A 27,868-nucleotide genomic window follows, 5' to 3' on the forward strand; every position below is an offset into this window, starting at 1 on the left:
TTAAAAAATAATTTCGAAGCGCTTTCGCCTCTGAGACTTGTGGTCACTGCAGGCTTCCGTAGCCCTCCTAGTGGAAGAATGGCTGGCTGGATGTGGCTCCGCTGTGTTTTAGGGCCTCATTTGCAACGAATTCACCGTTCAACGGACCCATCTCGACCTGAAGGCAGAGCTGGGAGAAGGGTAGGGATACATTTAATGTTTTGCATTTGTCTGAGAACAGCCGACTGTGAAAACCGAGCAGTATTGGATCTGTTAGCATTGATGTAGCGACGGCTGCGTCCCGGAAGTGTCAGGTGTTTGTTATTGAAACCCCTGCTGTCACTGCACACAGTACAGCCGGGGGGACAGCTTGAATGCATGAAATTACATGATATTCTTTATTTTAAATACATATTAATCTTTGTTTCCTTGCCACAGTTATATATAGTCTAGCTGAAGCTTCATACGCTGATTCCCTCAATGGCATTAACCTGGTTATGCTAATGCTAAGTGTGAAGCAGGTGAGAGGAAACTTAAATAAAAAACGTAATGAGAAAGGCTAAGTAAGAATTAACAAATATGTTAACTTTGAAAATACAACTGTAAATACTGTGTGTAGCTAAAATGTCTATCACCATGTCTCTTCAAAAGGCTACAGTCAATGCTAATAGCTAGCTCACGTTAGCTCCCTGAAAGGCAACTATGGTTACTACAACACAAGTTAATGTAAACATTGCCCTTATTGTTTTTTTGAATTTGCAATACAACACGTGTTGTTTATCTTCTCAGATTCAGATTCAACGTTATTGTCATTACATAGTACATGTACTAGTGACGAAATCTAAGTTTAGGCATCTGACCAAAAGTGCAAAATAGCAGTGCAGGAGTCTACATAATAAGAATAATTATAAATGGAATGATTATAAATAGAAAATTATAAATAGGCTATAAACAGATGAATATATACAGTGTAAACGGCATTGGCAGTAAGAGATATAAACAGGTGGGTATGGGCTTGAGTCTGTCATGGAGCAGAGTTCAGCAGGGTAACAGCCCTGGGGAAGAAGCTGACCCTGAACCTGCTGGTCTTGGACCGGAGGCTCCTGAGGCGCCTCCCGGAGGGTAGGAGGACAAACAGATAGTTTTCAGGATGAGAGGTGTCTTTGAAGATGTTGTGCGCCCTCTGCAAACACTGTATCCCCTGGATGTCCTGGATGGCAGGGAGTGGGACACCGATGATGCGATGGGCGTCACCCTCTGCAATGCCTTCCTGTTGAGCATTGTGCAGTTCCCATACCAGGCTGTGATACAGCTGGTCAAGATGCTCTCTCAATGGTGCAGCGATAAAAGTTCACCAGAATCTTCTACTGCTGATATGTCTATCTGTACATTTGATGGTTCTATTTCTATATGTTTTTATATAACTAAACTGTCATTACTATGAATTATAAAAAAGAAGATGGAAAGACATGAGATGGGAGTCATAGTTAGTTCAAAAAAGGCAATAGAAGATGGAACAAAAGAAAATCTGTTTCTATTAATAATTAATAATAATTCCTTACATTTATTATAGTGCTTTTTCAATGACTCAAAGTGCTTTTACATATACACACATTACACATATATCATACATGCAATGGTCAGATACTGTGGACAATACCCACAGGAGCAAGTTCAGGTGAAGTGTCTTGCCCAAGGACACACCGGCTTTACAGACGCAGCAGTGTACATTTCCTCACTGTTGAACAAATAAAGGACTTATTATACCGTTGGGAAGAGCAACCTCTGCCCTGAAGGAAGCATCAGAATGTAACTTGTAAAGGTTGAGGGTCCACAACAATAATCTGGATCTTCTCAGATTAACCTCACTTCCTATCGGGTGCTGAAGGTCATTAAGGGTGTATGTGACCAGTTATTTCACAGCACAACTTCCCAATCATTTTCCAGCTTTTCCTATTTTCTACACCACGACTGCCAAAACATCATACCTTTTGAACTTGAAATGATCAACTGTTAATTTTCCTTTTTAGTATCTGTATTTGCACCCTATTTACAATAACTTTCTGGTCTAGGAGAGTGTCCAAATACATATCAGTGTTTCCCCTAGGATGGAGTCATAGCAGCGGTGCTAAGGCACGTGGGCCCAGCATAATGTGAGCGCGAGCGCATGGAATTTTTTAGCGTGTGCACGTGCGAAGTGCACCCCGCCAATTTGTTTCTATGTGCCAGCACAAGAAAGGCTCTTGAGGCCTAGTACCAGGGCCGGTTCTAGACAATTTGCTGCCCGAGGCGAGATTTTATAAAGAACAAATGAAAAATCTCTAGAAAAGACAAATACACTAAAAAACAGAAACGTATTGACATCGGTAATATACGTCAAAATGGCTTCAAATGTATTCAGTATTGTAGGAACTTATTTGAATTGGGGGGTGGACGTCACATCCTCTAGGGGGGTCCGGGGGTATGTCCCGCCGGGAAGATATTTTTGAACATTTTAAAGTAAAATGTTTCAATCTGGTGCACTTTGAGCACACAATTACTAGAGACTAGATCTAGGGGGTACAACTCTAAAACACCCATATGAAAAAGATCGGTTTACATTTTAATAATCAAATAGGTATGTGGACATAACCAATAACCTACCATAGCCAATAACAAATACATGTAACGTATTTTATTTTTGTTGTTCATTTATATCTTATTTTACCAGTTAACATTTATTTATTTATGCATATTTTTGTATCTCTCCAACTTTAACATTTACTGTCCTATAGTATACATTGGAATGATTTCAAACCTGTTTTTATTTATCTTAATAATTATAAAGGAGTGCCTTGGAAATATGTGTTTAGATAATTTGTAAACACATATTTGTTTGAGACCCTCTGAGATAACTTAGACTAAAATTAACTATCTAAACACTCGGAGTCCTTTACCTCACTGAGCCTCTCAGTCTGACAGGAGAGCTCTCCTCCACCCTGGTTGGAGAAACATCTACTTCTTATATCCGTTAGCGCAGCTAGCACCAGATTCTAATAACAACAGCGCCGGTACCGGTGCGCCCTCTCTCTCCCTCGCTCGCTCGCTCCCACGCTCGCACTTTGGCTGTGAGCTGCGGGCGCCCACTTTCATCACTTACAGCGCCCATCGTAAAGGGCAAATGAAAAGTGTAACCCCCCAGATCTGGCCCCCAGTATGTACTGGCGTACATACAGTGGCAATGTCTCAAGATTTAGCAAAAATACACCTTTATTGAACATAGAGTAACACAAATACTACAAATCCACATAATAAACAATCAAAAGTGAAAAAGGGTCGCCACTTATTATTATTTTATTAAGGTACCCAAACATTTTTTTTTTTGGGTACCTGCTGGAGCCCCCAAGCAGCGGCGCGCATATTTCAGCAGCTGTGCCGCCGCTATTTGTATATAGGGGAAACACTGCATATATATTGCTTGCTTTACTCCTACTAAGTTCCCTCTATCACGAGATGCAGGGGAAGAGGCTTCTTTTGAAAATGCTTCCTATTAGTAGGAATAATTCTGGATTGGAGTTACAGCATTAGATTTCATTATTACATGCTATACTTAATCCACTTAAATTTCCCCTTAGCCTACGAGAAATGTTAGTTCCTACCTGGCATTGTTTCACAAGAGACGGGTACGAGAGTAACAGAGTCTGAGTAATATTTGCAACAGTAGAGTCTGCTATGAACCAAGAGAAAGTGAACTTGGCTGTGCATGGTCTTGCTGTATTTGTATCAAACGCATGAACAAGCATAGCCTGCTAATTACCAGCAAGCAAAAAGGATTGAAGAAAGCTATCAACCACGAAAGGAGAGTTACGAAATGAACATTTGTATTCCCTCGCAACAGGGATGGAACTACCAACCAAGGAGTCTGGAGAAACACTCTGACAGCATCCTCAGCTGGGTCAGTATAGCTGCATGATTGATAACATTATATGGAGAAGATTAAGAAGTGTTGTCAATTAAAGCTTGTGTCTTCTCCGTCCAGGCTTCAGCACTGTGGTCTCTGTCCTACTACAGCTCTCCTCTCCTCCTCTGCTATCTGTACAGGAAAGGTAGGCTGTATGAATGATGTCTGGTGGGAAACACAGGGTGACTTCTCTGCTTTTTACTGCGGTCATGACATATGCCGCTTTCCCCTATTGTTCTTTTTGGTAAATGGAATAGGTTTTTGTTTTGGACTGTGGGCCAGACAAAACAAGACACTTCAAGATGTCACCTTGGGCTTTGAGTAACTGCGACGTGGGAAATTATTCACTTTCTCTGATGCTTAAAAGACCAAATTTCATTAGCTGTGACAACGAGTGGTTGGAGAAAAGTAGACAACCTTTACAAGGACTGGGTGGTAATTATTATAATGTATGAATTTTATTTTGCATACTTTTGGCACATTAGGTTAAACTTATATATACTGTATAAGGCAGGGGTTCCCAAACTGTTATAAACATTCTTAACACAATATTAAACAGTAATATCAACATTAAACATATTTTTGAAGCATTTTTAAAGTGATTTCTGTCTTTAAAATATTATATAATTTGGAACAGTAATATGAACAATTAACATATATTTTTAGCATTTTTTAAAGCTACTTATGCCTTAATAGTATTATATATAATATTCAACAGTAATATTAATAATAAACATATTTATATTCATATATATAAACAACAATATTTGCTACATCCGTGCTCTCATCCAGCTGCAGAGCGAAACATTCACTAGCTCTCACTTGCTCCAAAAGCTGAGCAGATACTCAGTTTCGCTCTCAGAAGCGGCAGCTCGATTCTGATTGGCTTGAAGGGCGGTCGTGTGATTTAAAAAGATATATATATATGTGTCACAGAGGTGATCTCTGGGCTCATAGATCTCGGCCTCCGTTACGGGTTGTTTAGGTTTTTGTTGTTGAAAAGTGTTCCCTTTCCCCATGTCTGTCGTTGATTGTGTGCACCTGGTGCCCTGTGGTGTCTCCTCCCCCCTCACCTGTGTCCTGTTGGGTTGGGCATTTGGGCTCTGGGGTTTTGCTGTTAGAGAGGCTGGTAGTGTGTGTGAGATCCTGGTGGCTGCAGGCTGTGCCCACGTGAACAGCAGCAGCAGCAGGATTGAGGCTGTGTGTATTGTGTTCATGCTGTAATAAATGCCCACCCCGGGTTATATTTGGGACGTGCTGCCTCTGCCTCCTTGCTTGGTCTGGGCCGCTCAATTGTCAGCTTCACAATATGAATAAGTAAAAAATATTAAAGATTGGCATCAAAGGACAACAGATTGATAGATATGCAGTTTTTAATAAAATTAAAAAAAAAAAAAAATTCCCCTTTCCCTCAAACTTTGGTGACCCCCCTGACGCTCCCTGGCGGCCCCCCGGGGGGTCGGGGCCCCCACTTTGAAAAACACTGGTATAAGGCATATCAAAACATATCCAGGTTAGTGTCATGATAATAATTTGTAGCTTATCGCCCAGTCCTTCTTGCATGTTAAAAGAAAATACAGCTACGGAGAAATTGCAAATTGTATTTATTTCCCATTTCTCACGCCCTTAGAACGGGTTTGTATCCAAATGTAATCTTGACATGTTTCAGAAGGTTTAGCGCCGGTGACAAATCTTTTTTCTATGGATGACATTTCTCCTTCCATTAAGGAAGACAAACTGCCACTGGGGGGATGTTCTCTGTTCTCCTACAAGTGGGATTAATATCAAGTTAATCAACTGAATCATCTAGAAAGACTTTGCCGCTATTGAAATGAAGTGCTTGAGGTTGGGTGCTACTCCGTAGTGTATAATTGAGCTCCTGATATTGATTTATGCATATGGTTGTAGGGTAGTTGTCGGACTGTGAATCTTTGGATCGGTGCCCGTTAATGAGGCTCGGGTTTAGCAGGGAAAGAAGGGGGGGGGGGGGGGTGTGTATGTCTGTGTCACCGTTGCTCTTTGTATTTTCAGGCTACATCTGCAGCAGTAAGCTGGTTCCAGTGAGTCAGTATGTGGGAACAGTGCTGGTGTGCCTCCTCGGAGTGGCCTGTCTTAGAGGTAAGGACTTCCTCTGGCAGCCAGGCAATGACTAACACAATTCAATCATCTTCTAGATATGACTAAATATGCTCTATATTTGCCAAAAAGATGTCTTTACCAATGAGTCCGTTGCACAAGGGTTACACTCTCATAGCACATCAGACGCACCCTTGAGGCTTTGCAGCAAAATGTTGTTTGTTACATGTTTACTAAGTCTGTTTGTGCCGCCTTCCCTCCTTCTATCCTTTTCTCCCTTAGGGTTGGGGAGATGGAAAAACTCTGAGTATCTTCAGTTCATCTCCATTCTTGACGAAAACAAGGATAATCACACGCCAGCAAACAAGGTGAGCTTTTGGAACCTCATCAGGATTTGCTGTTGGAATTATTATATTATATATATCCAAGTTTTGGGGAATAATGAGACGCAATGATCATTTCTTATGTTATTACCATTATTAAAACCTCAGAGCTGAACTCAAGGGACATCTTTTGTGCTCTCCGTGTAGAAAAGACTGAGATGCTACGACTTTGACTTCTCGTACTGGCCTTCGGATTTCAGCTGGTCAGAAGTCAGCAATCCGTACGTTTCTGCTCTTCTATTCCTTTGCAATTTCAAACGTCCGTGTGTCTGCTTCAATTCCAGACTTATCAGGGTCATTTCATTATGTGTGTACGTGCCCTCAAAGCACTGTGGAGTAGATTGGATACATTCATCCACTGAATGTGAAATGCCCTTCATCTGCTTCATTGTAAGCCTTTGACTGCGTTTGACAGAAAACTATCCAAGGCTGGCGTCTCTCTGCTGAAGCCGGAGCCCCGCTTGAGAGGCGCCGCAGACAGCGTCCTGCACTCTGTGCGCACTCTGCCGTGCCACATCATCAGGTGTGTATAAAGCACCATCTAACGCTAAGGCACAGGGTTATTACCAGGTAGGTTGACACGTACGAGGAATTTGACTTTGGTGCATACATAACGGTAAAACAAAAATTTCAAAACAGATAGAGAACTAGAAAAATATTGGCAGTAATAAAAAAAGAAAATAATTGTTGTACATTGTGTGTTTAATGTAATGCATAGAGTCTACGATGTGGCTGAGGTTACTAATAAAACCATTTATTCACTCTTATTTCAGGGGGTCCGCGGGGTCTTAAAAAGTATTAAAAGTTGATAAATCAATTTAGCGAAAATGAAGGCTATTAAAAAGAATTAAACGCATTTTCCAAGGTCTTACATTTTGTAGCTTGTTTTCAATAAGTAGCTAAAGTGTCCAAAGAGGTTGTGTTCTACAGTCTGCCTGAATGTAGTCATGGCGTAGGTGTGTCGTGTGATTCTGTGGAGTTTATTTGACGTCATCTGAACAGGACATCGCACGCTCACTGCTTGATGGTCTCTTAATGGGCTGGCCCCAGAGTACATCTCCGACCTCTTACAGGTGTACACCGCCTCAAGGGCTTTGAGGTCGGCTGATCAGCTGCTGCTTGTAGTCCCAAAAACAAAGGGGAGACCGAGCGTTCTCATCGGTAGCCCCCAGGCTCTGGAACGACCCCTCATGTTAAATTGTCGCCCACTCTTGAAGCTTTTAAGTCCCGCCTAAAAACCCACCTCTTTTCCCTCGCTTACCAGTCAGTCTGACCTATGTCATACCTATTTGTATGCTTTCACTGTCTGTCCATAGCCTTTAGTGCCTTGTATTTATTCTTATGTGTGCTTTTTTTTATCTATTCGTGTAATATCATATTTTATTATAATGTTATGTTCATTGTGAAGCACTTTGGCAAACCCTCTGTTTTTAAACTGTGCTATATAAATAAAGTGGATTGGATTTGATAGCGCGCGAAGGCCCGTTTACGCCGGTTGCTAAGCAACATCGTTATGGGGAAATGCAAGTTTGCATCCAAATGGTTGGAAGATAAGGAGGAAGGACACTCAATACTGTATATAGTCAATGTGAGGTAAAGTGTGTCGCCAAGGTAACCGGTTAAAACTCCAAGTAGCGATGAGGTCTTAAAATGTATGGAAAGGGTCTTAAAAGGTCTTACATTTGACTTCAGGATTCCTGCAGATACCCTGGATAAGATAAGATAAGATAAGAAGTACTTTGTTGATCTCAATTTGAGAAATGTTTGCGTTGCAGCTGCATAAAAAGATATTGTACATTAGAGAAATTAAAAGACTAGAAGAAATAAACAATCCAAAATGTAAACATCTCAAATAGAAATAAAATAGCTTTTTAAAAAAAAAAGTTGAAAATATACATGTTGAAATACAAATCTACAGTAACAAAATATAAAGCAGGATATACATTAAGGGTGTGAGGAATGGAATATTAGATATTACATTAAATGAATACAAATGTAAAATGTGCAGGAAACTATAAAGTACTATTCCAGTACACCATCTACAGCAGGGGTCAAACTCAAATACACAGTGGGCCAACATTTAAAAATGGGTACTAGTGGAGGGCCGGACTGGTTCAATGTTTATTGCAAAACGTATTGAAATGAATTTATTGCACATATTAAACCTGGAACTAACAAAGCTTACACTATTGCCTATAAAAACAACATTAAATAATCAGTTGCATTCATTTCTTATGGCTCTATCTCTGTGATGCTAGTTCAAGCAGATACTTGGCATCTCATCTCGGGGGCAAGGTCATCAATGTTTGGGCTCAGGCTCTGAGCGGAGGAGACCCTCAGGATGGAGTGAAGGTGTGCGTGCAATATACCGGCGGGCCAGATCTAATAGTAATTAGAAATTATCCTGCGGGCCGAAATTAAATCCACCAAGGGCCGGATTCGGCCCCCGGGCCTTGGGTTTGACACATGTGATGGAAACGCTAAGGCAGACACTACAGATGTGTTACTAATAATAAGCGTTTTGCATGTTATTTACCGTTTATTCATTCTTATTTTACCAGGAAACTAAAAAGTGCTATTCCAGTATTGCTCATGAAGTCCATTTTGTTCTTCTCTAGTTTTCTCATTGTCCACTCGTTTGGGAGGAGGATGCTGTACCCGGGCTCTGTGGGTTTACTGCAGAAAGCCATGAGGCCCATGCTCCAGCAAGGCCAGGCCAGGCTAATAGAAGAGGTACAAACACACACTAACACTAACAACGTCTGTTTTCACTTCAATAAATCACCGTTCCCTGCTGATATGGGCTTCTCTTGTCACAGTTTGACGGCCAGAGGAACAAGCTTGTGGCCTGCGATGGCAATGAGATCGACACAATGTTTGTGGACCGGAGGAGGGAGGGGGGCCAGAAAGGCCAGACCCTGGTTAGTGGCTGCACTCGTTTGTTGTTGTTGTGCCTTGGGCTTGCTCCAGGTTTGTAACACAATGTCTCACATTACGGGTGGCTGTTGAAATGTTTGAATTCTGCCGCAGGTCATCTGCTGTGAGGGGAACGCAGGCTTCTATGAGGTGGGCTGCATGAACACTCCACTGGAGGGTGAGGGTCCTGTACTTCACAAGATTTAAGATGTTTTATCGAACTAAAGCACAGATATCATTTGTATCCTATATGCATTTCCATTCAACTTGGTTGTGTGCGCTGCAGGTGGCTACTCTGTGCTGGGCTGGAACCACCCTGGCTTTGCAGGCAGTACGGTAAGCGGGGTTTTCACATTTGGTACTGAATCCAAATCAAATGTTATTTATAAAGCCCAATATCACAAAACACATTTGTCTCAGTGTGTACATGGATGACTGTGTACAAAAATACAATTATAACTTAGAAAATCCACTTGCCAAAATGGTATTGTGAAGGTAAAATGGAATCAAATACAATAAAATATTGGACCCGGAGGATCTTCAAGGCAATCTGAGCAGGTTTCAAAGAAGAGGAGCTACAGTCTTAAAGTCATGAGTAGATGTGTCCGGTATCCTTTCCTATTAACAATGTACATTTCTGTGGGACGAATAAGGGCATTCTGATTGGATCACAGACACTATCCAGTTGGTTTGGTGATGTTCAGTCTAGCTGGCTAATGGGTATGGTATTGTGTCCAGCTGGAGAAGCAAGCGGAGCTTTCCGAGCTGTGGAAACTATGCTTTGGAAACGCCCCAAACACATCACAATAAAATGTCTGTGTGTGTTCTCTCTGAAGCGCACGAGATCCAAAGAATTATAATGTTACCGTGGTGTGGGCAAATGTAGTTGTTGTCGAGAAACTTGAAAAAATACAATTGTTTAATAGGAGTAAATATTAAAGAGGGATTTACGACCTATTTAACATCCTACTAAAATGTAAAAAGAGAAAACGTTAAAGTACATTGTATTATTTAGATGTATTTATTACAGTGGTATAGAAATTGGTATCCAGAAATCATGGAATTTTACTGATATTGATAATGACTACAAATGAAGTCCCTAAGCCACACACACTGAACAGTCTGGTGGGTCATGGTCCAGGTCATGTGATTAGGTGTTCCCATGACAACATGTCCAACATGTCCATGTGCCAGGCTAACACGTGTGACCGAACGAGCTACATTTCAAAAGCTTTTGTTGTTGTTGCTAAAGGTACAATTCAAGCCATTTAAGAATGACATAACATGTCCTTTATTACATTGAACCTGTTGTGGAAACATTTCTTGATCAAATTGATATGAAACAAATGAGACGAACATCGCGGTGACACTAATGTCACATTGGGACTTGAACCCTACACGTTCACAGTAAACCCAAAGTGACATTTAGGCTATGCACAGTTAGAAATATAATTAAGATCTGCTCAGTTAATTTAGCTGATTCAATTATATTGAGTTAATATGTTCTTATTCTTCAATTCAAAGAATGTTCAAACTAATTTAAACCAGAAAATCATCCTCGTTAATGAAGTTATATGTAGAGTTGTTTTACCACATACGTCACATTTCAGATATTTGACACGAGGGGGGGTTTCTTGTCAGAAATGTGTTTTTAGGTGGTCTAACTCTATTTAGTCTAAATTATGTTCCGCTTAATTTCCCCAAAAGTAGAAATGGGTCCGAGTTCTTATGGGTTAAACCAGCATTAACTTGAAGTGTATGCCTGTGCTTCACATATTCCCAAACACACGGTGAAAAACAACAGGATGTTGAAACCCCGGTCGATATTATCGCTGTTGTAAATCTGTCAACTCTTTGGGAGTTTGTTGTCTTGTAGGTGGATTGTTTGTTACTGTTATGTTTAATAATGCATGGATATTGCTTTTTCTTCTTTACTTGTATCTTTCTGCCAGGGAGTGCCGTTCCCGCAGAATGAGGCCAACGCCATGGATGTGGTGATCCAGTATGCAGTGCACCGGCTGGGCTTCCAGCTCTCCGACATAGTGGTGTACGCCTGGTCCATAGGAGGGTTCACAGGTACACAGAGGCCACAACCATACACGAAGAGCACTTTGATAGAGACTTGTGATAAAGAGTGGTGCAGGAATGAGTCCTAAGAAAACGAAGCATTATATCCGGTTCACTCTTGAAGACAACTGTTTTTTTTAACGTGTTTTTGGTTAGATACCTGACATGGGTGATTTAAATAAACTAAAGAGTTCTTCACGTTTATTCTATGACAAATACGTCAGTAAAGACCTCACTTGTGAATATCCGACATTTCTATGTGTGGCAAAATTAGACCAAACTTCATCCAAAGAACTTTAGCCGCCGTTAGCTTAGCGGTGGTGGTGTGCAACCATGCGAATGTGATGTAGTTTCTTTATAGACCAAGTTAGATTTGACTTATGGCGATTCAATTCACTCTTGAGGAGATTATTTTTGCGATTATTTTTGCGGTACAAAAAAGTATCAACCGTTTTTCTTACCACAGAAGTTATTTTCTGCTGTTAACTAATATTTAAATTTTTGGTAAACGCTAACTTCCGGTTCGTTGGCACCACATATCGTTCTGATTCTGACCATCCTGTAATCTTCATTTTGTCTATCTCTCCGTTTCCTGTCACAGCCAGTTGGGCAGTGATGTCATACCCAGAGATCCAATCAGTGGTGCTGGACGCCTCCTTCGATGACCTCCTGCCTCTTGCCCTCAAGGTCATGCCCGACAGCTGGAGTGAGTCTGAGGGGTTAAAGGTCATACACTGCATTATGTGTTTTCAATAGGTGGATTTGTTTTACCAACTGAAATACCTTCTCTCAGAACCGTTGGTACAGCACGCAGTGAGGCAGTACATGAACCTCAACAACGCTGACCAGCTTCTCAAGTGAGTCACTTCCAAGTCCAAATCTGCTTCGCTGAACATTACACAACTTATTGGATCGTAATTGTGAAACTAACCTTTGTAGTGGCAGGCGTAGCTCGATGATGATGATGATGATTAACACGACTCCTTCTCTTCCTCCAGATATCAGGGACCGGTCCTGCTGATCAGGAGAACCAGAGATGAGATCATCACCACAACGTGAGTCCATCTTTAAATGTCACTGTGTTAAGTAGAGCCAGCGTGCTTTCCATTGGCTTTACACAGGCAGGGTCCTGTAAGATACAAAGGCTTGGAATAGGATGTTGAATTAGGGCATTGTAACAGCTTTGTTAAGATGTTATCAAAAGTTATTTCACAATTTAAGATTCTGTGAAATGAAGACAAAACCTCGACCACTGGGACTCAAATGTTGAGCCCAAACTAATACCAGCTTGTTGGCCTTGTCATCTCAAAACACTCTTCATTCAGAAACAAAAGCATCTTTCCACCTTTCCACCAATCACCAGCTCTGGTTCGGTCAGAAATACAGTAACCCCTCGATTCCCAAGATGAACTCAAACATATGGCCGACTCTTTTCTCTCTCTCTCTGCCTGCGGATCAGTGACTGAGAAACTCCACATCTTTGAAGAAAGACCAATTAATTAGTAAATAAAAGGATCCGGTATCCGGCCCCAGCAGGCTTTTCAATTACTGTGATAAAAAAGTCTGATTTGCTGCAAACATGAGGTCCTTGAGCATACATGATGAGCACGCAATTACCCGGCTGATTGGTCCAGATCAGGGATGGGCAAATGGCGGCCGTGTTTGTGTTTCCCGGGGAAACACTAACAAGAAACACCGGCTGTTGTTATGCCTGCTGTGACGTTAAGTTACCGCTTGTAATTATGCCGCAGAAGCTTCAAAGTTTGTTTTTATCATCTGAATTTGGCGAAACAAGTTTATGATTACTATACGCTTTTCATTCATAATGTCAGCGGGAGGGGGGGGGGGGGGAGCGGCGCTGAGGAACAGCAGGGTGCGGGCTGACGGGTGTCTGTGTGGACCCTTATTGTGGAATAAGGGGAATGCAGAGACCGGATACAAGTGTCTGAGGTTCAAGTCAGATGACTGATGTCTGGGTCAGTGTTCATGACTCCATGCTCATGTCCTCTTAAAGGTTCATCTCAATGCACACACACTTTCCGTGCTTTCCAATTGTTTGAAAATAGTTTTATTCCACTGTTAAATAACCTGTTCAATACAAACATGCCACTTAAATAACATTTCTGTGAAGTGATATTTGTTTAGTGAGCTTATTAGAGGATGTTCATTGACATTTTACAATCTTTCAGGGAAGATGTCAGACTTAGTACATGTGTTAATAATTACATACAATACATGGAATGTGTGCATGTGTGTGTTCCCCTGGTGGCCAGTACATAAATCAAATCAAGTTTTATTTATATACCACATTTTTAAAACGATTTTTGGTCGAGCCAAAGTGCTGTACATAAAATATTAAAATATATATAATGACCTTACAGTAAGGACACTTTACAGCAAATACAACAGCACAGTCTGTGCAGAATATCAGTCTGAGAAAACAACACCCTCTGACCTTAGACCCTCTGACCTTAGACCCTCTGTCCTTAGACCCTCTGTCCTTAGACCCTCACATCGTACAAGGAGACACTTCCAGAGAAAAAATTAATGATGTGGCCCCCACCACCATCCAAGTTGCCCATCCCTGGTCCACACACACACACACACACACACACACACACACACACACACACACACACACACACACACACACACACACACACACACACACACACACACACACACACACACACACACACACACACACACACACACACACACACACACACACACACACACACACACACACACACACACACACACACACACACACACACACACACACACAACTTCCCAGCACTTGAATCATCATCTTGATTAAGTGACTCCTTAATTAGCGCAGAGGTAGAGGAGGCAGTACTCACTTAGTGACCTGGGAACTGGCTCTATTTATAACATGAATGTGCTCACTGTGTTGCAGCGGTCCAGAGGACGTGATGTCCAACAGAGGCAACGACCTGCTGCTCAAGCTGCTGCAGTTCAGGTCAGTGTTCTCATTGTTGGATAAGATCAGTGTGTACAGTAAGTACTTGCGTTGAGTGACGGCATTTCCCTGCTTAGGTATCCAAAAATAATGACAGAAGAAGGAGTTCGAGTTGTAAGACAATGGCTGGGGTCCTCCAATCCCATAGAGGAAGGTAAGTGTGACCGCCATTACACTGTTTGCCAGAGGTGGGAGAAGTAGCCAGAGATTTAAGTAAAAGTCCCGATAACACCGTTAACAAATACTCAAATAAAAGTCTGACGTTCAAAATCCTTCCTCAGTGAAAGTACCAAGTCCAAAATATAAATAAATAAGATGGACTTTTATTAATCCCTCGTGGGGAAATTGTTTCTCTGCAGTGCGCTGCCATTTTGAACGGCGCCCGGGGAGCCGTGTAGGGAACGGTGCCTAGCTCAGGGACAGCTCGGTAGCACTTGGTCTTGCCGGGACTTGAACTGGTGACCTTCCAGTTGCCAAGTCCCTATGGAAAAGTACCAAAAAGCAAAGTACTTACAATCGCCATTTTGGCCGAGTACATATTCTTTCACTGGTTCCTTATTAAATGGAAAACCATTTTAGTTTACTTTTTATACTGCAAGGTATTCATTCATAAAAGTATGTAATAAGTCATTCGTCAATTGAATTATTGTTACAAAAATATGAAGCTGCAAAGTAGCTCATCTTGTCAAATAAATATAACGAGTACAAATGTATTTCCAAATTGCAGTGGAGTAGGAGTATGTAGTAGCATAACATAATCAACAATCTACTGAAGCGCAGTAGCTGAGTTGGTGAACCTGGTTCCTTCCACCGCCTCAGAACTCAGCTGAACCATTCATCACGTGTGTTTAATGCGGGGACATGTCCTCTCTCAGCGTCGGTGTACAGCGGCTACGAGGTGGACGATGACTGGTGTGTGTCTGTGCTGCAGTCCTATCAGGCTGAAGGAGATGTTTTGTTTCCATGGAGTGTTGGTAAGCCCCTCGGGTCCTTTCTCATTTACTCGTCAAACAAACACTACCCGCGCACAGGCGGACTATAACACTATGTGCAATACTTCGTTCTTTACAATTGTTACTACGGGATTAGGATGTTTTATGGTGTCTTTTTTAAAGAGGCCATATTATGCTTTTTGGGGGGGGGGTCTCCCTTTCCTGTAGGTCGTATGGTCTGAGAAGGCTCAATCCCCTCCAGAGGGAGTTCCTCTAGCTTGCAACAGTAAAGGGCCTCTTTAATATGTTACTCTTGTCTTTCTCTGCATTGTCCTTTTGGCTGGAACAATGTACATTCCCCCCCGACATGGTGTACTTCTTCAGTTCTTTAACAAGGCCTCACACACACACACTCTGTTTTGTTCCAGGTGAGGATATGGCAATGGAGGGAAGGAGGCAGCTTGCTCTTTTCTTGGTAAGGTTTCTGTTAGCGATGCACTTTAATCTCACCTGTTGTTTCTTTCCCGTTGGGTTTAAAGGGCAGAACCCCGATCTCTTCTTCACACCTATCCAAGCCACCAAGTCCAATTTTCTCGTTTAAATTAAAACATCACAGCGTTTCCTTACCGAGGCTCACTATAGCTGTCTCCATAGCAACCGGCTCACCTGTGCTCTCTGGTTGACTGCAGTAATATATTTCGCCGCGCTCAGCTTATTGAAGTCATTTAACAAACAACAGCACTGCCATCAATTACAGCTAATGCTTTGGGTCCCTGGGTATTCCTCCTGTGAGAAGCCTTAAGAGGACGGGAGACGTTTGTAAAGGAACCCAATATATATAAAGTTGTGCACTTTTTGTTCATTTCCCTCCCACACCTCTCATTGTCTATTCCTCCTCCATGCCCGCTGTCTTTTTTCTTTCTCTCCAGGCGCGGAAGTACATGAGAAACTTTGAAACAACACACTGCACCCCTCTGCCCGCCTCCGAGTTCCACTCCCCCTGGAGGCTGTAGATCCAGATGGCCTGTGGTCAGCAGTGTGTTCCTGGCATGGTGTGAACGTACTGTAATCTGTCGCAGATCTCTTCCAACAGTGTGTCATGTATAATGTTGCTGTGATGGCATCTGGGAAGATCTACTTCTACCCCCCCCCCCCCTTCCACCCACACACCTGTAAAATATGGTACATGTTTTCTTTTGAGGTTAGTTTTAATCATCCTGTTCAGTGTTGGTCTGTTAGGGAAGCCACCGCTCCCTCTGCAAAGAAGCAATTATAAGTTAAGATGCATCGCTATAGTATCAAATTATCATAGGAGTTTTAATCTTTAAGAATGCAGCCAAAGTGATAAGCTTTGTTTGCTTATCACTTAGATACATCTTTTATCTGAATGAACAAAGCTGTGTCCTAAAATGTCCTCTTACATGTTCTATTAAATATGCTGAATAAAAGGTTTGACATAAGGCACTGAACTCAAGCGTTGCATTGTACAGAGATGGGAGAGAACAAGACGATTGTCTGTCACAAGAGATTTATTGAATGTCCTCCTTACTACAGTCGACTTGGAAAATGAATTTACGGATTTACATATTGCTACGGGGAACGTCACACCATTTTCCTGAAGTTGTCCGTGGCTTCTTTCACCTTCTCGAGTTCAGTTTGGCTCTGTCGGAGCTGTGGAGGAACAGGAAATCATTAGTTTGCAGAAGTTCACGACACCGCCTCAAACCCTGGGAGACCATTTCTTTTTCGCACCTTCTCCGCATCCAGTTCCTGCACCTTCACCGGGACCTTCTCCGCGTAGTCGCTCTTCGCCATCTTCTCTCTCAGCTTCTCCATCGCTTTCTCCACTTCACCTTTCTTTGTCAGCAGCTTGGACACTTCCTTCTCCACATCAATGATACCCTGAGGGAAGTAAAGGAACATATTATGATTGAGATACAGATTGAGTACTACTGTACACTCAAAGTGGAGGAGACCTAGATTAAATAGTATTCAAAGCTCCAAAGCTTTATTGTCACATGAACACTTACATTGTAGTTGTTGGCAATGTAAATAGTAAGTCCTCCAATAAGCAACATACAGTATACTTAACTCAAACGAAATAAGATGGTAAGTGATAATGGTGCAAGTAAAATATGAGAGTAAGGAATTGTATACATGTAAAATCAAATGTAAAACTACAGAGGAATTAAATACTGAATATTGTCAACTCAGTGAAAAAAATTGTTTAATTAGCTTCTTATTAGCAACATCCAACTTTCTTTTAAACGTGATTTATATATTTATTCATTGTGTTTTACCGAGTGGGTTTTCTGTCAACAACTTTTTGGTCATCATTTTTTTTATTGTCCTTTTTTTACCTCCTTATGTTCCTTGAATTTTTATATTATGGTTTTACGCAGCATGTGTGCAAAAAGTGAATTTCGCGTTTAATGTGTGCCATGTTGTTAAAGCACTTTGAGCTGCACCTAGTGTATCAAAAGTGCTATACAAATACAGCTTTATTATTAAATATAAATATGTTAGATAGGAATATATTTCATTTCAAACCTTTATTTAACCAGATTGGTCCCATTGAGATCATAGATCTCTTTTTCAAGGGAGACCTGCATATAATACTTAAGCAGTCATGTACAGTAACTAGTCAAAACAGAACCAGTGAATTGAAATGTTTGCGACTTTAAGAACACATATTACATGGTCAACATCATGATGCATCAACACGTGTCTGAGAGGCTTCACCAGAGCTAATGTATTTACACGTCCGGTGAAGAGAGACGGGAGAAACCAATCACAGCTGCAGACGACTCACCTTGAGCATGAGGTTGACGGTACATCTGTCAGAGGCGATGGCCACGGCGCAGCCTGCTGGGACGGGCTGGTCTGAGGTCAGCGGGAGCACGGCCTGAGAGTAGGACAGCGTCTGGATCTGCAGACTGTGCCTCTGCAGCAGGGAGGCCGTCGCCGAGTCGATGCACTGCAGGTAGCCTGGAGGAGAGGGAAATATGTTTGTTTAGGCATCATTATACTGTACGTTTGAGCAATTATCTGGTGAGCCTGTGACCTAAGATTTCCGTTGCCATAACTACACTGTAGCTATATACACATGACAATAAAAGCCTTGGATAAAAGGAGAGGAAGGGAAGTTTAGGCATCGTCACGGTACATTTGAGCAATTATCTGGTTATCATTATCTTTTCATTTATACAAATACATTACACGACAGTATATATTGTAATATACATATTTAAAAATAACTACGGTTGTATATTGTGTACAGTGTGCTAAATTTTACTTTAAGTTCTTGTGTTTTTATACACATTTCTATACTATTCTAGCAACTGTCAAAAAAATAAAATGAAACTCCCCCCAGGATAAATAAAGTATCCTGGTTCTAATAACTTGTCGACAAGAGACATTAAGGATTTAAACAAAAGTGTGAAAGGAAACGCGATCATTGTTGATACACCATGGCATAAGGAAAATGTGGGTGTTGGTCAAACGAGGTATTTTTCTCTTTTGACAATTATATTCAGCAGTAGTGCAAATACTCCTCACATAGAAAAGCAAAACAACAACGTAAATACCATCCAAAAGAAATTGTTACATCAATTAAAGTCCTGCCTTCAAACTTTACTTCAGTAACTGCACAGAAGTTTTTTCAGCAAGATTGACTTAATATCTAAAAAGTCAACTCCTTTGAAGTAGATAGTTAACGCTCGATATGAATGCGTGCAGCAGCAGTTCATATTGTAATCCAGGATGGAGCACAACTTGCATTTCTCTGCTGTATAAAGTGCTCTGTCGTTTCATACATTGCAAGGCCTCGTATGTAAAGTAACAAATACATCATTTGTAAAAAGGTATAATAATTGCCTCTGAGAATCAGTCAAGAGGAAGTATTTAAGTATAAGTAAAGTGCCTAAAACCTATATTTAGGTACAGGACTTGAATTCATGTCATTTCTCCACTTTTCATCAGTTAGCTTCATGTTCCGAGTGTGTGTGTGTGTGTGTGTGTGTGTGTGTGTGTGTGTGTGTGTGTGTGTGTGTGTGTGTGTGTGTGTGTGTGTGTGTGTGTGTGTGTGTGTGTGTGTGTGTGTGTGTGTGTGTGTGTGTGTGTGTGTGTGTGTGTGTGTGTGTGTGTGTGTGAGTGAGTGAGTGAGTGAGTGAGTGAGTGAGTGTGTGTGTGTGTGTGTGTGTGTGTGTGTGTGTGTGTGTGTGTGTGTGTGTGTGTGTGTGTGTGTGTGTGTGTGTGTGTGAGCTTACAGTCGGCTCTGGTCTTGGTCAGGTTGTAGTCGGCCCTCAGTGAGCGGATGGTTTTGATCACGGTCATCACGAACTCCATGTCGCGGTCGACCTCCTCACTGTGCCAGCAGAACTACAGATCACACACACACACACACACACACACACACACACACACACACACACACACACACACACACACACACACACACACACACACACACACACACACACACACACACACACACACACACACACACACACACACACACACACACACACATCACTAAGACAGAAGGAGAACACTAAAAATATCTCTCAAAGTCTGGAACGGCAACTTGATAAATAGAAATCTGCAGTTCTGACCAAGGTTTTTCTATTTAAAGGTCACCTATTGTGCAAAATCCTCTTCTTCACGTCTCTTCTACATCAACATGTGTCCCCTCTTCTTCACGTCTCTTCTACATCAACATGTGTCCCCTCTTCTTCATGTCTCTTCTACATCAACATGTGTCCCCTCTTCTTCACGTCTCTTCTACATCAACATGTGTCCCCTCTTCTTCATGGCTCTTCTACATCAACATGTGTCCCCTCTTCTCCATGTCTCTTCTACATCAACATGTGTCCCCTCTTCTTCATGGCTCTTCTACATCAACATGTGTCCCCTCTTCTTCATGTCTCTTCTACATCAACATGTGTCCCCTCTTCTCCATGTCTCTTCTACATCAACATGTGTCCCCTCTTCTTCATGGCTCTTCTACATCAACATGTGTCCCCTCTTCTCATGTCTCTTCTACATCAACATGTGTCCCCTCTTCTTCATGGCTCTTCTACATCAACATGTGTCCCCTCTTCTTCATGTCTCTTCTACATCAACATGTGTCCCCTCTTCTTCATGGCTCTTCTACATCAACATGTGTCCCCTCTTCTTCACGTCTCTTCTACATCAACATGTGTCCCCTCTTCTTCATGTCTCCTCTACATAACATGTGTCCCCTCTTCTTCATGTCTCTTCTACATCAACATGTGTCCCCTCTTCTTCACGTCTCTTCTACATCAACATGTGTCCCCTCTTCTTCATGTCTCCTCTACATCAACATGTGTCCCCTCTTCTTCATGTCTCTTCTACATCAACATGTGTCCCCTCTTCTTCATGTCTCCTCTACATAAACATGTGTCCCCTCTTCTTCATGTCTCTTCTACATCAACATGTGTCCCCTCTTCTTCATGGCTCTTCTACATCAACATGTGTCCCCTCTTCTTCATGTCTCTTCTACATCAACATGTGTCCCCTCTTCTTCATGTCTCTTCTACATCAACATGTGTCCCCTCTTCTCCATGTCTCTTCTACATCAACATGTGTCCCCTCTTCTTCATGTCTCTTCTACATCAACATGTGTCCCCTCTTCTTCATGTCTCTTCTACATCAACATGTGTCCCCTCTTCTTCATGTCTCTTCTACATCAACATGTGTCCCCTCTTCTTCATGTCTCTTCTACATCAACATGTGTCCCCTCTTCTTCATGTCTCTTCTACATCAACATGTGTCCCCTCTTCTTCATGTCCCCCTTCAAAAACCTGTCTGAAAATGAGCTGATCAGATTTTGGCCACTTTATGATGTCATAACGATGTGTTGTCTTGTGTAACCATTAGCCAATCAGCAACCAAGGTAACCCCCCCCCCCCCCCTTATCACCTGAATCTCCTCTAGAGCACCATTGAGTTCTTTCTAACCAAATGTCTCTCAGAGGGGCGTGGGGAGGGGCTCCTTATTTTCATCTGAAGTAACAGACAGAGAATCAGCACTTTGGAAACAGGGCTGAAACAGAGGGGGTTATGGGTAATGCTGCAATGATCTGTTTGGTGTTTCAGCCAATCAGAGACATGTTCTGTATATATCTGAGCCCTATAATATATCGATGAAAACAGTATAATAGGGGACCTTTAAACCAATACAAACAAATTATTCAAACTAAAGTTAAATGCTCCAACTATGTATTTGTTTTATATGTAGCTACATACTTCTGAGACATTATACCTGGCCCAAAGAAAAACTGAAATTAAACTAATCTAAAAAATGTTAGCTGAAAAGATACAAAATGAAAATGAAATCGAAGCAGTCCTAATTCAAATAATAAATATCGTACAGTCATTTATACAGAGTATCTACACCTTCGTAAACATCAAATTCAAAGACATTCAGCCCCAATTCACAGGATAGGTAAGTCGGTACAGTAATACTACAAAACTTGGATTTCTTTAATAATAATAATAATATATTTTATTTCTATAGCGCTTTTCTTGAACCCAAAGACGCTTTACATTTGGGAGGGAGGGTAGACAAACAAAACAAAGACAAAGCCAACTTTATAATGGTAAGCAGCAGGCTTCAAAAGAATCTCCCAAAAGTCAACTCGAGTGCTTCTAATTCCCATGGCCTATTTATGGGATTTTCCAAAACAATAAGGCTTTGACTTTCTCCCCGCTAACATCCACACACTTCCAATGACCCACTGTCGCTGTGTTTACGCATCAATTCGTTCTGAACCAGCCTCACCTCCTCTGAATCGGGGTACAAAGTGACGGTGATGCTGGGGGGGTCACTCTGAGGTCGTCGTCGTGGTAACCTCTGGTAGAGCTCCTCGCCGACGAATGGCATGATGGGAGACAGGAGCCGCAGACCGACGTCCAGACAGGTGTAGAGCGTCTGTCTGCACACCAGCGCCTGCCTCTGGCTGCTGCTGTCCTCCTCCGCTCGGCTCAGCACCGGCTTCACACTCTCCTGCAGCACAGGCAGAGATCGTTTCAAATGATCATATAATCCTTTCAAACATATATTCTTATAATCTGCCTGTTCAATTGTATTTCTAGTCCTGTGTGTGTTTGACGTATTGTTAGAGCCAGTATTTTGTCACACCTAATTGTGACGTCTGTCGTCAACACACTATAGAAGACGATAATTCCCACGGCGCCTGCTCTGAAGCGACAGTGATGGGCGAGCTGCTAGAAAGACGCCGTCGAGGACCAGTTTTTAACCCTTTAAGTTATGAAGCTATGAAGCCTTATCAAGACAGTTATTTTATTACCTCTTTTCTTTGTTGCGTGTGTAAAAGTTATTTTATTTTGAGCACATCGCATAACATCATCGAACCATCAGAGGTCAAGCAACTCTTCAACTGTAAGTAAAGTAAAGGAAAGGAAAGATGTCTGCTTAAGGCGTCGAGTGGCTTGAGAGAAAAGCAAGGAAGGAAGCCACGACACATGTTAATGATTTACATTTCAGGAGGGCAAAGGCAGTGTAAGGGGGATTTGGGTTTTATGGTTTAACGGTGGGGATGTTTAGATAATGCTTAAGAGAATTGATGGTGGGAGCAGTTCGTTGCTCGACATCAGAGTGTGACTGTAACCAAAGACAAACTCTGTCCGTGAATCATGTATCTGTTTCTCTGAGGAATTTCCTCCACATGATTCCGTGACATTAGAGATGCCGTTCAAGATGAATGGCACGGGGTTTCTCACCAGGTAGACGTCACAGAGCTCGTACAGCCAGAAGTTGTAGATGGCGGTGGTGATGGTGGGGAACTCGTAGGCCTTGAAGCCGGCATCGCAGAGAGCGACGGCAGCACTGAGGCGAGACAAAATCCACCTGTCTGACACGCTCTCGTCTCCACTCAGCTGAGGGGGCGAGGAAAGGACAAAACAGAGGGAAGGATTCAGGGGTTACCTCCCAAATATCAACAGTTGATGAAAACAAAGCATAGCGGTAAGAGAAACCCCCAGACACAGAGAGTCCTTGGTCCAAATGTGTCAGTAGCTGAATATGAATAGGTTTGGATGAGTGCTTGTTTATGTTCTCCGTGTCCTTGATCTTCTCACCTGGGCTTTCTCTGACGGCACAAAGTTTTCTCCGAGCGTCTTCATGGCAAACTTCACAGCGTTCCACAGTTTGTTGCAGAAGTGACGGTAGCCCAGGATGCGGTTGACATCCAGGTTGATATCCCTACCTGAGAGACACACACACACAACAAGGATTAAAGGATGACTTCTGTGTATATGTTGGAACAGCTGACCTTGTACCCACTGTTTATTCACTGTTTAGATATATTTGATGTAGTGAAGGCTGAGCTCCGGCACACCACGGGGGAAAGAGAGAGTTGAGTTAACCTTGGCTGGTGTAGGCGCACAGGGCGAAGCGCAGAGCGTCCGTGCCGCACTCTGGGATGCCGTTAGGGTAGTCCGACGTCTGGCCCTGCTTCGCCTTCGCCACCTCCACTGGGTCCAAGTTGCTGTCCGTAAACAGGGCATGGAGACTCTAGAGGGGGTGAGGAATAAGTGAGGATGTGACGTTGCAACTTATAAAAAAGGGGCACTAATAAGCATTTAGGGGTTTTCCCTTTCCGGTAGTGCAGCGGTTCCCAAGCTTTTCAACTCAGGGCCCACTTACGAATCTAAAAAAAAATATGATCGGCCCACATTCAACCATAAACATTACGGAGGCTAAATAAAGTTCTGATTGGTCAATTCAGAACATGTGACGTGTTGTTAATCCAGGAGAACAGACCGCTGTCAAGGACTGTAATGACCGTTGCTAAGGAGGATCGAGAAAGAGAAAGGAGGTTCAAATAAAAAAAAATCTTAATAATGAAAATGTTTCCAAACAAATCATGTTTTGCTAATTATTTGGCGGCCCACGGGTTGGGAACCGCTGCTGTGCTGTGTTATCCAGGTTTTAGTGCATGTAAAAGCCCTGCAAAGGCTAACATCCCTGCGTTACCTCCAGAGGGAGTTTCTCTCCCACACACCCCCCCCCCTGCCTGAACCGCCTCCATTGGACTCCTTTGTTTACTTCCGTAACATACTGACAAGACTATATACAACTCGTGCTTCTATTGGCTAGCGCTCCGACACATTGTAAGGCTAAGGGGCGGGACATCTCTAAGCGGTAGACCAATCCCAACAGAGCCGGCCAGCTAACCAATCAGAGCAGACTGGTCTTCATATAATTATCATCTTAACGTTTAGAGAATTAATATTGAGTAACATACGCCTTTTTTAAGAGTTAGAAACAGAGCATCTACAAAATACATGCATGTCATAAAACACCCCCTGGATTAGATACCCACTATCAAACCCTGAAACGAAAGACAGGGGATTTTGAGGCAAACTTAATAACCTCATGGACCCTTATCTTACAGTGTTAAAAAAACACTTCATCCTAAACCTAAAAACATCTGTTTCTCAAGGATCGTAATAATTCAGGATTTCTTAAAGGTTGCAAAAACATCTTTTGCCAACATTTCTATTCCATAAATCAGTGACCATCAACTGGCGGCCCGCGGGCCACATCCGGCACGCGCGACGGGGGTGACTGTGGCGTTGGTGGAGTGGTTAGTGCGTTCGCCCCCCACTCGTTTTTTTTTTTATACAACGTCTCGTGAGTAATGTGCAGTACCGGAGTCCAACAGAGAGGCAGCAGCTGCGGGACAGTAGCCTGCGTACTGCGTAGCCTTCCCTGCCCTGAAGAAGAAGTGATCCTTATGCGCTCTGCAGCAGTAGCCCCGCTGCGAGGCTCCGGCGACCACACAGTACATGCACCCCCCCCCCCCCCCCAACAGAGTCCAACAGAGAGGCAGCAGCTGCGGGACAGTAGCCTAAAAGCGTCCTTCGTTAGCGTGAAGAGTCTGCTAAGCTTTATGTGCTCCGCAGTACCTGAGCGTGCTCCACTAGCACCCCCCGGTCAAAAACTTCAAAATTCTGGGCTATATATAAAAATTGCTGGCCCGCGAAAGTGTCTATTGGATACTGGCGATCCCTGACATAAATCATCATTGAAAAAATGTCCTCTTCTCATATTGAGAATGAAAAAAACAACAGCTGTGTGTTTTAATAGGCAGCAAAGGACGGTTAAATGGTTCTTATTCTTAGGGGTACAGTGTAGTCTAACCCAGTCCTTCAGTGGCCTCTAGAGGACAGGTCGGCTGCGTCTGGCTGAGCAGTTTCCGGGGAGAGATCGATGGCCTCAATTAAAGCTCGTTGGCAGCAGAAAGGGTGCTTAATAAAGCTTCCATAACACAGCGAGCCTCGGGGGAGTGTGGTGACACCCCGGATGGACGATACTATGCACATATTTGAACATGAAACAAAGTCTTTACCTCGAGGGAGATCCCTGCGATGACGTCCAGAGGGTCGATGACGTTGCCCAGAGATTTGCTCATCTTCCTCCCGTGGGCGTCCCTCACCACCGCATGCAGATAAACCTGAAGCAAAAGCATTATTAATAATAATACAAATAATAATACATTTTATTTAAGACGCCTTTCACGACTCCCAAGGACACCGTACACTTTGTTGAATATTCTAAGAGGTAAAAGCAACTGAACAAGATAAAAACACAAACACACCATCATGGAGAAGACAATTAAAGTGGACACAAATGATAGGGACAGGTTATTCAGGGGAGACAGACGATAAGGAGCACGACAGTGAGAGGTTTTGAGGAGGGTCTTGAATGTGGTGATTGTGTCAGACTATTATTGCTGAGTCATGTCCTGCTGCAGGCCCTGATATTACATACTCAATCCTGTGGACAATCCCCACAGGAGCAATTTGGGGTGAAGTGTCTCGGGGACACAACGACATGCTGACTGCAGTGGGGTTTGAACCTGTGACCCCCTGAGCCGAACACCAACGCGCAACCCACTGCGCCACACGTGAGATCACTCCCTGTTGTGTTCTGGTGGGTCTCACCTCGGTGAAGGGCAGCTTGCCGGTCAGTTTGAGGCCCATCATCACCATCCGAGCCACCCAGAAGAACAGGATGTCGTGGCCCGTCTCCAGCAGCGTGCCGGGGTAGAACACGTTCAGGTCCTGGGTCTACAGGTCGTTAAAACACACTTTAATGTTTCCAACACACGAACCTCTGGATACCAAGTGACTGACTTTGCAAATTAGTGTTATTTAGTCATTTTACTTTAACTGTCCAGACGGCACTTTCCGGTTAGATGCTAATTGCATTTGTTTATTAGTATTTGTTCCCTGGGCAATGACAGTACATTTCAATCTAATCAAATAAAATGTGTTCTAATCGAATTGACAACAGCCGTGTGTTACGTGCTGTCTTTTACTCTCCCACCCTGGGTTTGTTTTTAATGTTACTTCCCTGGGCTAATTGGAGAATGTAACATTGTGCTATTTATAACAAATTAATATTCATGTCTTCGTATCAGAAACTCTCTGTCCTCTCCTCCCGGCTCATGATTGTGTTCCAGTTGACATTGATGGCAGATGCTAGAACTTCTTGGTTTCCCAATTCACCCGGTTCCCTTTTCACCATGCATTAGTGCATTAGTGCTTTCTGTTTGCACATTACGTTTACAGGCTCTTCGACACATATTTTGAGTGCAATTCATTTGCCAAAAAAGAGCACACATGAACAATGTTTGCGGGATCACGATTCATCCTTTTGGCTGATATTCATGAAGGGAAAGTCTGATGTTGTGGCAGCCATCAAACTCAACTTTTTGAGGGTAATATTCTACACTTTGATAGTTACAGAGACAGTGGCCATCTGCACAGAGGCCTTAATGTTCTTCTAATAAGGATGACACTATTATTATTCTTAGTTAAAGGTGGGGTAGGTATGTTTGAGAAACCGGCTCGAGATACACTTTTTGTTATATTCCATCCGATAGCAATGAATATCTGAAGTGCTTTGACCAAAAATCCATAAAAAAGTGTCATCTGTGGAAGCCGTGGCGCTGTAAAAAGCACGACCAATCATCTGAGCCGGCCCGGCTAAAGTAACTGGATGGCCTGCCTGCCTGTCAGCCTTCCATCGGGGCACAAACTTACCTCGTGCCCTCATTGGTCATGTGCGCGTTCGTGTGTTGGAGGAGGGGCTCTGTGAGGAAGTGGCTGATTTGTTCCGGCTGTGTATTTTCAAATTCTAGCGCACTCCAGCTGGTTTCTCCAAAATTACCTACCCCACCTTTAAGAATTGTTTTAAGACGGTTGCAAAAGCATTTCAAACTGATTGCTAAGGACAGAAAAGACAAGTAACCCTTTTACGTAGCGTTACCAAACAAAGATGTGAAAAAGCACGGAGAGATGCACCGTCTCTGGCCACAAATAAATAAAATGTATAATATCGCAACATCTTCTGATCAAATAAATTCCCTCTAGAGTTGTTTGTGTCCCAAAACAAACTTTTCTTTTAATAACAATTTCCTTTACCTCAAAATAAAAACCTGTTTTGAGGTTAAGTAGCCGTTTCTGGTTCTTTAAGCCTCTCATAAAGTGTATTCTTTATGGTAATCTTAAGGGGTTTTGTACAACGCCTTACTGAT

The 27,868-nt window shown here is 42.6% G+C and overlaps 2 protein-coding genes across 2 annotated transcripts in view; one reads left to right on the plus strand and one right to left on the minus strand.

Moving 5' to 3' along the window:
• The first annotated feature begins 52 nt into the window (after nucleotides 1-52).
• abhd16a (abhydrolase domain containing 16A, phospholipase) lies at nucleotides 53-16,736 on the plus strand. Its single transcript, XM_034101545.2, has 20 exons — nucleotides 53-180; nucleotides 3,857-3,913; nucleotides 3,998-4,064; nucleotides 5,951-6,037; nucleotides 6,278-6,363; nucleotides 6,526-6,599; nucleotides 6,794-6,901; nucleotides 8,997-9,111; nucleotides 9,198-9,299; nucleotides 9,409-9,472; nucleotides 9,581-9,630; nucleotides 11,247-11,370; nucleotides 11,963-12,067; nucleotides 12,155-12,218; nucleotides 12,360-12,416; nucleotides 14,282-14,344; nucleotides 14,422-14,498; nucleotides 15,220-15,318; nucleotides 15,705-15,751; nucleotides 16,206-16,736. The coding sequence occupies exons 1-20, from the start codon at nucleotides 79-81 to the stop codon at nucleotides 16,287-16,289; spliced, it is 1,632 nt and encodes a 543-aa protein (XP_033957436.1). The 5' UTR covers nucleotides 53-78; the 3' UTR covers nucleotides 16,290-16,736.
• Nucleotides 16,205-27,868, minus strand: part of vars1 (valyl-tRNA synthetase 1) — a 26,720-nt gene continuing 15,056 nt past the window's right edge. The window contains exons 20-29 of the mRNA XM_071205969.1: nucleotides 26,271-26,396; nucleotides 25,676-25,780; nucleotides 23,688-23,835; nucleotides 23,400-23,527; nucleotides 23,043-23,198; nucleotides 22,081-22,305; nucleotides 19,545-19,656; nucleotides 18,089-18,264; nucleotides 17,029-17,178; nucleotides 16,205-16,947 (exon numbers count right to left, since the gene is read on the minus strand). Coding sequence (XP_071062070.1) covers nucleotides 16,879-16,947; nucleotides 17,029-17,178; nucleotides 18,089-18,264; nucleotides 19,545-19,656; nucleotides 22,081-22,305; nucleotides 23,043-23,198; nucleotides 23,400-23,527; nucleotides 23,688-23,835; nucleotides 25,676-25,780; nucleotides 26,271-26,396 — 1,395 coding nt within the window. The 3' untranslated portion in view covers nucleotides 16,205-16,878. The remainder of the gene's footprint in view (nucleotides 16,948-17,028; nucleotides 17,179-18,088; nucleotides 18,265-19,544; nucleotides 19,657-22,080; nucleotides 22,306-23,042; nucleotides 23,199-23,399; nucleotides 23,528-23,687; nucleotides 23,836-25,675; nucleotides 25,781-26,270; nucleotides 26,397-27,868) is intronic.

This window comes from Pseudochaenichthys georgianus, chromosome 16 (genome assembly GCF_902827115.2).
Source record: "Pseudochaenichthys georgianus chromosome 16, fPseGeo1.2, whole genome shotgun sequence".
NCBI lineage: Eukaryota > Metazoa > Chordata > Actinopteri > Perciformes > Channichthyidae > Pseudochaenichthys > Pseudochaenichthys georgianus.

Bases quoted from the DNA above. Each gene is read 5' to 3' on its own strand.
- abhd16a (XM_034101545.2), top strand. From the start codon at position 79: ATGGCTGGCTGGATGTGGCTCCGCTGTGTTTTAGGGCCTCATTTGCAA. The intron at 12,219-12,359 runs GTGAGTCACTTC...CTCTTCCTCCAG, and splicing joins AACGCTGACCAGCTTCTCAA to ATATCAGGGACCGGTCCTGC. The intron at 15,319-15,704 runs GTAAGCCCCTCG...GTTTTGTTCCAG, and splicing joins TTTGTTTCCATGGAGTGTTG to GTGAGGATATGGCAATGGAG.